At 47.5% G+C, this 10,639-nt stretch overlaps 1 protein-coding gene across 1 annotated transcript in view; it reads right to left on the bottom strand.

Moving 5' to 3' along the window:
- Positions 1-9,663: 9,663 nt before the first annotated feature.
- KIRREL3 (kirre like nephrin family adhesion molecule 3) overlaps positions 9,664-10,639 on the bottom strand; it is a 314,241-nt gene continuing 313,265 nt past the window's right edge. Inside the window, exon 16 of the mRNA XM_060268593.1 lies at positions 9,664-10,288. Coding sequence (XP_060124576.1) covers positions 9,845-10,288 — 444 coding nt within the window. The 3' untranslated portion in view covers positions 9,664-9,844. The remainder of the gene's footprint in view (positions 10,289-10,639) is intronic.

Below are 10,639 nucleotides of genomic sequence, written 5' to 3'. Positions count from 1 at the left end.
ACCCCAAACTGGAAACCCCAAATAGGCTGTGAAGCTTTCTGGGTGGCCTTCAGTACTCTGTTAGCCTGGGCCAGTTCTACCGTTAGGTAGAGTGAGGTGGTTTCTACCCACAATTGTCATGAATAGTCAGCAAAGTTGTTATTTATTACTGTATTTTTTTCTTCTGAGGGAGAAGGACTTGTGGGATTTTCTGCCTCAGGTGCTAGAACAATTTAAAATAGTCTTGGGCAGGCACCCCCAAACTGCAGCCCTCCAGATGTTTTGGCCTACAACCCCCATGATCCCTAGCTAACAGGACCAGTGGTTGGGGAAGATGGGAAATGTAGTCCAAAACATCTGGAGGGCCGAAGTTTGGGGATGCCTGGTCTTGGGTATCAGGCACCTTGGTGTGGTGTGTGGTGTGGTGTGGTGTGGTGTGTGTGTGTGTGTGTGTGTGTGTGTGTGTGTGAGAGAGAGAGAGAGAGAGAGAGAGAGAGAGAGAGAGAGAGAGAGATAGAGAGAGATTTGCAGTTCTGCCTCAAGAATCTTGTCTTGTGCTGTGGTCTACACCACAGAGCCTAGGGCTTGCCGATCAGAAGGTCAGCAGTTCGAATCCCCGCAACGGGGTGAGCTACCATTGCTCAGTACCTGCTCCTGCCCACCTAGCAGTTCGAAAGCTTTGTGTCTGATAAACCTTTACAAGTGGGTAGGGAACTTGTGCTCGCCTAGTTGTTGTTGAATTCCAGCTCCCACCAGTCTCTGTTAGCATGGCCAATGGTCAAGGACGATGGGAGCTGTGATCCACTAACATCTGAAGAACCACAGGTGCCTCCTCCTGCTTTTGGGCGTTGCGATGAGGAAAAAAAAGGAATAAACTCATGTTATGCCATCTCTAGGTCTGTCAAAGAACCACAGGAAACGGATATGGAATGCTTAGTGCCAAGACAGCAGAGTTAGATCATGGCCATAGCCAGTATTTATGTTGGAGGGGGGCAGGCTTCATGATGGGTGGGGGCAGAACCCCAGTTAAGTTTTTTTTTAATGATATACTTGATTTAGCCCCTTCCTTGGCTATGCCCCTGAGTTGGATCCTTGCTGGAATGAGGAGGTTGAGGGACATGGGACAATGTGAGGATAAGTGACTAGCAGGGAAAAATAAGGGGTTCCGAGCACAGCTGGGCTGGGCTGGGCTGGGCTGGGCAGATCCCACTTGAGGTCTCGGAGGTTGATGCCTAGTCACGCTTGGTAGATAAGGCACAAAGAGGCTGCTATTGTGACCAGCACCCAAGGTCAGGAGGTAATAAAATTGGAGGCACCCTCCAGGCAACTGTGGGCCCCAGCCTACCATGACTTTTAGGTTGGAAAGAAAGAAAGTCTCATGTGCGGCTTGCATATCTGGCCTGAATGGACATTACTGCATTTTTGCTTATGGGATCGTCCCCTCCCTACTTCCGAGAAAGAAGCTGCAGCCTGGCTCTGAATGTGGCTCACGGCATTCCGTTCCTTTGGATTCCTGATGAATTTAAGGTTTAATGAAACAAACAAGTGCTCAAAAGGCTTCTCCCCAAGCAAATTGGTTAATTTGCAGCCAGTTTAATTGCTTATCACTGTTGCTTGTTACATATTAATGAACAGATGGTTGGAGAAGCTCCTGCCGTAGACAGTAAACTAAAGAAATATATATATATACTGGCAGGCATCTGGGTCCCTGAACAAATCATTAACTGCTCGCGAGGGGTGATCAGCTGCCAAGTATTTGCATATTAATCAAGCTTCATGAATTATGTGTGAGGTAGAATAGCGAGGGCCCTACACCGTGGTCTCAGCCAGGGGACTCTGGGTGCTGTATGGATAGCAAGGATGTAAGGCAATTAGGAGTTTGCGATTCTTACAGATGACCAGTAGGTGGCAGCAACAGTATGTTTTCAGAAAAAGAGGGTGAGAGGAAGAAAGGACACCCCTCCCTTTTCCTCCCTCCCTTTTACAACAAATAATAGAATTAAAATTAAAAATCTCCTGTTCTGTATTGTTGAGTCCAAGCCTAATAATGTTTGGTTAGTGCAAATATACAATGTAAGCACCTGTCAAGTTTCTTTTGCCAAGGAGGACTTGTCTTGTTTCCATGTTCAGTTTGCAAAACCAGAAGCAACGCTGGCATAACAAATAATTAAAAATGCAACCTGTTATCCAGGGATTTTGAATACTGCCGACCTAAATAGCTCACCTAGTGCCTGGTAAGCAACAGGAAAGCTGCTGCAAGATTGATGCACAGCCTGCTGGCTTAGTGAAGCATTTTACATGAAGCATTTTACGAGCCATTTTACGAGCCGTTTAATTGTCTGCATTGTTAGCTGCCTGTGCTGTGGAGGTTAGCCATTTTCACTTGTGGCACTGCAAATGGCCCAGGGTTCATAGAATTGTAGAGTTGGAAGTGACCCCGAGGGTCATCTAGTCCAACCCCCTGCAATGCAAGAATCTCAGCCAAAGCATCCATAGCAGGTAGCCTCTGCTCCAATGAAGGAGAGTCCATAGCTTCCCAAGGGAGACCATTCCACTGTCAAACAGCTCTTACTGTCTTCCAGATGTTTGCAAAGAATTTCCTTTCTTGAAACCATTGGTTCAGCCCTACCCTCCATAGCGGGAGAAAACAAGCCTTCTCCATCTTCCATTAGACAATCTTTAGACATTTGAAGATGGTTATCATATCTCCTCTCACTCTCCTCTTTTCCATACTAAACATACCCTCCCTCAACTGTTCCTCATAAGATTTGGTTTCCAGACCTTTGATAACCTTGGTCCCCCTCCTCTGCACATGTTCCAGCCTGTTAATATCCTTTATAGACTGTGGTGCCCAGAACTGGACACGGGACTCCAGGTGTGGTCTGACCAAGGCAGAATAGAGTGGGACTATGACTTCCTTTGATCAAGATACTGTACTTCTGTTGGCAGGGACACGGGTGGTGCTGTGGTCTAAACCACTGAGCCTCTTGGGCTTGGCGATCAGAAGGTTGGCTGTTTGAGCTCCTGTTGCTCTGTCCCAGCTTCTGCAAACCTAGCAGTTTGGAAAGCATACCAGTGTGAGTAGATAAATAGGTACCGCTGCGGTGGGAAGGTAAACAGCATTTCCATGCGCTCTGGTTTCCGTCACGGTGTTCCGTTGTGCCAGAAACAGTTTAGTCATGCTGGCCACATGACCCAGAAAGCTGTGGACAAACACTGGCTCCTTCGGCCAGAAGCGGGATGAGCACCACACCCAGCCTTTGACTGGACCTGACCATCCAGGGGTCCTTTACTTCTGTTGATGCAGCCTAAAATAGCATACGCTTTTTATTGCTGTCACAGAACACATTTTTCATTTTCAGCTTGTGGTCTGCTAAGACCCCTAGATTCTTTTCACATGTACTTATGGCAAGCCAGGTGCCCCCCATCTTATATTTGTGCAGCTGGTTATTCCTGCCTAAGTGCAGAACCTTACGCTTCTCTTTATTGTGCCCTTGAATTTGATCTAGAATCCTTGTTGTACTTTTCTCATACAGTAGTAGTGTGCATTAGATAAGGGCAGGGCTGTAGTTTAATGGTAGAGCCCATTTCACATGCAAAACATTTACACTTTTGCACACCTTGCATGCCAAAAGTTGGTTCCAGTGTGGACCAACACTAATCCACATGGTGCCCTCCAGATGTTGTGGACTGTGGCTCCCATCAACATCTGGAGGGCACTCCACTGGCTGCCCCTGCCATAGTCAAAGAGCAGCAAGATATCTGTTGAGTCCTACACTGTTGGAGCAGCTGTGTGGACCAAGCCTGTGGCTGGGGCCATGCCTGATGAGTCCCTTTGGGTCCTTTCCAATAGAGAATGAAACTGGAATCTGCAGCTCAGCCCCAAGGAGTGGTGAGCAATATGGAACTTTAGGGTAGGCCTGGTACAAATAATAGCAGCCTGGCTTTCTGCCTTGGTCTACTCAGCAGGGCTGTCCTTTTGTCTCCCACTGATCCAGCAGTGCTCTCAGGGCAGGACTTTGGGACAGGCCTGACCCCTACTCATAGAAAAAGCCAGCAGGCCTTGAAACACGGCGTATCGCATTTTGAAGTGTAGTAAATTGCCCTTTATGTCTCACCTACCTCACAGGGTTGATGTGAGGGTGAAATGAGGAGGGAGAACCACTTTGTGCACCACTCTCTGAGCTGCATGGTGGATGCCCCTTGCATCACTCACTGCCCCACTGCTCTGGCCACTGGGTCCCCAACATTTAGGGGTTGCCTTGCATTGGTACAGCTTTGCCCTGACAGGCTGTGACTGAGGGTATGCATCTACTGCAAAAAGTGAACATGCATCTTCTCGGTCCCTAATTTCAAAAAATAACGAAAGACAGAAACCCTTCGTTATTTATGCAGGCCTGCACTTTCTTTCTTTCTTTCTTTCTTTCTTTCTTTCTTTCTTTCTTTCTTTCTTTCTTTCTTTCTTTCTTTCTTTCTTTCTTTCTTTCTTTCTTTCTTTCTTCGCTGAGGACACCCCCCCGCCAACCCCCCCCTCCTCAACAGTTTCCCAAGTTATCTGTGTAAGCAGTAAAAGGTGACTGTGTCCTATGTTGAAAAGGCTGTCAGAGGACAGTCCCATTTGAAGGGCTGTCTCGCTCAAGTCTGGATTAAAGATCCAGTTTTCCGATTGCAAGGAGCCCGGACAGCCCCGTGGTTTTCCACAGAACTGAGGGCGATGAAACAATCGCTGAGATGGCTAGAGTGCCGGTGATGAACTCATTCTGAATTTGACTGGACACGGGTTAGAGCCCAGTATCGAGTCTACCAAGTGGCGACAGCGACGGTGAAGAACACCTTCTTCACCACCTAATTGTATCTGCAGAAAACACCAGCAGGAGACTCTTTCAGGTGGTGCACAATTTAGCGGAACCATCTGCTCCATCGGGGCCCAATACGGACCACATGATCTTCTGCAATGATTTTGCAAAGTTTTTTTTTAAAGATAAAGTCGCTCAGATTCGGGAAGAGGTAGACTCCACCATGGGAGCAGGGCCGGGGCAGGAGAGTGCTAGAGTCCTGTCTAGTCAAGTTGCGTGGGATCAGTTCCAATCTGTTACCTCTGAGGATGTGGGCAGGCTGCTTGGACGAGTGAAACCAACCACCTGTCTCCTTGTTCCTTGCCCATCCTGGCTAACAAAAGCTAGCTGGGAAGGGCTGGGTGATGGGCTTTGCAGGGTGGTGAATGCTTCTCTCTGTGAGGGAGCCTTCCCAGACCCACTGAAAGAGGCGGTTATTAAACCACTTCTTTAAAAACCATATTTAGATGCAGCCAATATGGCCGACTATCGCCCAGTCTCAAATCTTCCATTCTTGGGCAAGGTGATTGAGTGAGTGGTTGCTGAACAACTCCAGGCACGCCTGGAAGAAGCGGACCATTTGGATCCCTTCCAGTTGGGATTCAGGCCTCATAATGGGACTGAAACTGCCTTGGTCGCACTAGTTGAAGATCTCCGGCGGGCTAGGGACAAAGGTGAGAGCTGTTTCCTAGTTTTGCTGGATCTCTCAGCAGCCTTTGATACAATCGACCATAACATCCTTCTGTACCGTCTAGAGAGGCTGGGAGCTGGGGGCACTGTTATACAGTGGTTCCGCTCCTTCCTCCTGGGCTGTGTTCAGAAAGTGTTCAGAGGGCCTTCTCGGTAGTGGCACCCGCCCTGCGGAATGCCCTCCCACCAGATGTCAAAGAGAAAAACAACTACCAGACTTTTAGAAGACATCTGAAAGCAGCCCTGTTTAGAGAAGCTTTTAATGTTTGACGCACTATGTATTTTAATATTTTGTTGGAAGCCGCCCAGAGTGGCTGGGGAAGCCCAGCCAGATGGGTGGGGTATAAATAATTTATTATTATTATTATTATTATTATTATTATTATTATTATTATTGGGCCTCGGATTTGCCCTCGATCAAAATAGCAAGCTGAGAAGACACACAGGTCACCTATTTAAAGTAATAATAATAATAATAATAATAATTTATTATTTATACCCCGCCCATCTGGCCGGGTTCCCCCAGCCACTCTGGGCGGCTTCCAAAAAAACAGAAATTCTAAAATACAGAAATCCATCAAACATTAAAAGCTTCCCTAAACAGGGCTGCCTTGAGATGCCTTCTAAAGGTCTGGTAATTGTTCTCTTTGACCTCTAGTGGGAGGGCATTCCACAGGGTGGGTGCCACTACCGAGAAGGCCCTCTGCCTGGTTCCCTGTAACTTGGCTTCTCGTAATGAGGGAACCGCCAGAAGGCCCTCGGAGCTGGACCTCAGTGTCCGGGCAGAACGATGGGGGTGGAGACGCTCCTTCAGGTATACCGGACCGAGGCCGTTTAGGGCTTTAAAGGTCAACACCAACACTTTGAATTGTGCTCGGAAACGTACTGGGAGCCTGTATTGTTCCCTGCTATGGAGGGATGTATTACATTTCTATTTACATTATAGTAACCATTTCTAAACTTGCGTCTATATGTATAAATTAGCATATGCAAATTTCATGCAAATCTGTGCTGTTTCTGGCAGTCCAAAAGTGGCCTCTAAAGAAGGAGCACAGTATACTGGGCAACAGGGACGAAAATAGCATTTCATGATACACATGGCGATAATAAGGGAAATGGGATGTGCTAGATCAGGCCAGTTCCCCAAACCTTCTCTCTCTATATGCTGTTCTTCCAGACTTTAACAAATATGTTATCCTATGCTTACACCCTGCACCCTTCCATCAAGAGGAAGTCAACCATCAGTCACTCCAGTTTGGATGTTTGTGGATGTCCAGGTCTTGTGAACAGTCCATCTGAAGATACGCAGTTCGTGGACCAATCTGTTTTTCAAAGTGATTATTATTATTATTATTATTATTATTATTATTATTATTATTATTATTTAGCTTTCCTGTACCAGACAGGGTTCTCATAAAATCAGGACACACCTCCTTGTCTGCTGCACATTATGTGAAAATGTAAACTTGTGCACAAATAAATTTTCAAAAGGCTAAAACCCTCAGTGAACAGTTGCTAGGAAGGAGGTCAGAGATGTATTATGCATCCGATTCCCCCATAGTCATGCACCTGGGTGAAATAATGCAGCAGAGGGGACAATCATGGCACAGGTGTGGCTATTTTACCCCAGCTGGGCCCTGTTCTGTGTTTGCTGATGCATTGCCATTGAGGAGAATCCCAGCAGGAAGACCTGCTCTTTGATTGTCACCTGCTGGCCGGAGAAGGCTTGAACCTCTCAGAAGCCGGGATCGGTATTTTTCTGGGTAGGGTTGGGGGAGCCCCTACAGGGAGTGCCAGAAGTACAGTGGAACCTTGGGTTGCGGGTGTAATCCGTGACGGAGGCACGTCTGAAACCTGCAGCGTTCGCATCCTGAAGCGCTGCGTCTGCGCTGGTGTGATTTGGTGCTTCTGCGCATGCGTGAGCGGCAAAACCTGCAAGTAACCCGTTCCGGTACTTCCGGGTTTCCCACGGTCCACAACCCGAAAACACGTAACCTGAAGCGTCCATAGCATGAGGTATGACTGCACAATGTACATCTTTGCTAGTATTATTAGTAATGTTGGGTTGCTGATTTTTATTTCTGGCTGCTACAGTGTAGATTGTTAAAGCAGATCTATGGGCCTTGTTTTGCATCTCCTTTTCTCATCTCCCAGTTGGTTTTGAGCGAATATTGTCATGCTTACTGCAGTTTCAATGATAGATGTTTGGGTATCATTGTTTTGCTACTATACCCGATGGTCATTTTATAACCGTGTGTGTTAAGTCATTTAGAAACATTTTGTATTAAGCAACAGTTGGTGGTGCTGATAATGCCAAGGTTGCATGTTCAATCTCTGTATGGGACAACTGCAACTGCAAGGGGTTGGACTAGATGACCCTCAGGGTCCCTTCTGACTCTACAATTCCATGAAATTAATTTAATAATAATAATAATACTTCTGGTACATTTTGATCTGCTAGCCACTACTTGGCATTGAATGGAGGGCACTTCCAGACTTGCCATTTTTGGGGTGGGATACAATCACATACTGGTAAATTCAGGTTGTACAATTATGGTTGGTTGGGAGTCCTTGTGCAAGCAAACCAACTTCCCCAAAAGACTGGACCTTTTGCATTGAGGCGAGTGATGGTGAAATGTATAGGAAAGTGTGGGACAACACTTGCTTTGATGCAATGTCACCTTCACCCCTGTGCAAACAAATCAGAATGAGTGTTCAGTAAATAGGGTATCTGGAAGAGCCCTGAGATCGTGGGGCATTACATTCCCCCGAAAAGGTGTGTGTAATTTCTCTTTTGCAATGGAGACCTTCTGTTTGACAAGCTTTCAAATGAATTCACTGCAAAGGCACTTGTAACAACTCTTGTATTAATTTTCCAGTTGTGCTATTGGGGGGAGGGGGTAAGAGAATAGGGCGGGGGGAGGAAATACACAAGCAGCAGTAAGAAAATGCTCTATGTTCACTCGCAGTAGCTCCCATGGGAAGGGCCTTCTCTGTGATTGTCACACGTCACTCAGATTATGAGCTCAGTCCTCTCTCCACCAACAGTTCCTCTGCAGCTGATCCAGACCAGAGCGTTCCTGTTGTGCGTGTCTGTCTGTGTGTCTGTGTGTTCTGCTGAGAATTGACACTTTCAAAGTTTTCAACTCCAGGTTTTGTTTTGCTTTTAGTCCAAAGACACACTGTAATATTATGAACACTCAACACCAAACAAAAAAAAAGTAAAAAAAAAAGAAGACGACCAGAATTAAGCAGTCAGTGCACACTAAGTTACACTAATGACTGTTCCTCTCCCCCCTCTATGGAACTTCCTTAAAAGTAAGCCAAACCCTTTGAGGTTGCTTGAAGACAATATTTTTTTGTGATTGCAGTTTGCAAATGGGGCTAAGCAGCAGGAAGGGCAGTAGGCTGGCAAACGTGACAGCTTTGAAGGTGTGCCATCTCCAAAATGTCCAGTCAGGAAGTGATGTCATGGAGGAAGCGGAAGCGGAGGGGAAAGACACCAGGAGCATTGGTCACCTTCTCTTTGTGAAGTGACCAAGAACAGAAGACTTGACAGGTAGCATGTATGTCTCTCCCCATCAAGTGAAAATGGGAGAGGTAATCTTCAGAGGAATCAGGAAATACAAAATTGCTGGTCAACAGGAAGACCATGTGTTGTCTCAAAACATCCTGCAACCAGACAGCTCATATTTTATGGAATTAAAGTGGGTTCTCCTGTGGTTCTCCTGTGGTGTTGAGTCTAGAACCCCAACCCTTTCCCTGAAAGAAGATGCCGTTGTTACACATATGGAAAAGCAACCAACGAAGCTTATGGGTTTTGTTCTGACCTACAGTTGCCTGTCTTTGGGCCTTCCGTCGCCCCATGGCCCCCTAAGCCCAGTCTGCTGCAGGAAGAAAACAGACTTTCTTGTGCTTAAAATTAGTTTGGGTTCAGCTGCCATAGGTTCTCCCCACCTGTTCAGTGGGGTCAACAGATCCCAGAGGGGAAGGTACATGTCTCTTTGTATGGACTATTTTACTTGCAACACAGACTCCTAGTCCTAGCTCCCATCACCTTGTGTGGGGCTGCAGTTTTTCCTCTAAGTGAGGAAGAGGGGAGAAAGTGCCTTGAGGCGTTATAAAGAAAATGTCACTAGAATGCAAATAAAACCACAACACAACCTCCACCCACCCAGAACCTGCCGACCTCAGGAGGCCCCTCCACCCCGGCTGGTGGCAGGGCTGGGTTTCAGGCTGGGAGGGGGCCTTGCCTTCTTCCAGCGTCCCAGCCTGCTGCTCCTCTTCCTCTTCCTCCTCCTCCTCCCCACCACCGCTTCCATGTCCCAGTCCCATCCTTCTCACACATGGGTCTGCATTCTCCTCTGCAGGGGCCGGGAGGGGTCTGAGTTTTGAGAGGAGGACTGGGAGTGGTGGGAAGAGGAGGCCGAGGCCTTGCTGGCCTTGTCGAACTGTACGTAGCCGTCCTGCTTTCCGCTGCTGCTGACGCTGCTGTCGCACTGCGTGTCCAGGAAGGAGCTGCTGTCGCTCATGGAGCCCCGCTGGAATTCCCGCTCGCACAGCTCGATGGAACTGCTTCCCATGCCCAGGACGAAGCGCTGGCTGTAGTCGTAGAGGCGGTTCTGCCCGCTCAGGGTCGTGTAGATGTTGGTGAAGGACATGCCCGTGGGCACGCGCTGCTTGTTGGCTGGTCTCAGGTCCGGCTGGCAGCCTGAGAGGGAGATGGTGGGAGTGGAGTGGTGGTCCTTGAAGGTGTTCACACTGTAATAACCATTAGTGGGATCCTGGAAGAAATAGGGGGAAGGGTTATTTCTTTGCCCAGGGTGCGTGTTTTGTGTTTTAGACTTCTTGGCTTATACGGTTGGCTGCGCCTTTATTTAAGAGTACAGTCGTACCTTGGAAGTCGAACAGAATCCGTTCTGGAAGTTTGTTCGACTTCCAAAAAGTTTGGAAACCAAAGTGCGGCTTCTGATGGGCTGCAGGAAGCTCCTGCACTCAGTCGGAAGCCCTGTCGGACGTTCAGCTTCCAAAAGGATGTTTGAAAACTGGAACACTCACTTCTGGGTTTCGATCGTTCAGGAGCCAAGGTATTCGAGATCCAAGGTATGACTGTATTTTTTTACACCAACATTCAG

Source organism: Zootoca vivipara, chromosome 15 (assembly GCF_963506605.1).
Source record: "Zootoca vivipara chromosome 15, rZooViv1.1, whole genome shotgun sequence".
Taxonomy (NCBI): domain Eukaryota; kingdom Metazoa; phylum Chordata; class Lepidosauria; order Squamata; family Lacertidae; genus Zootoca; species Zootoca vivipara.
Note: the sequence above shows the minus strand (reverse complement) of the source record. Positions and strands in the feature narration are given on the sequence as shown.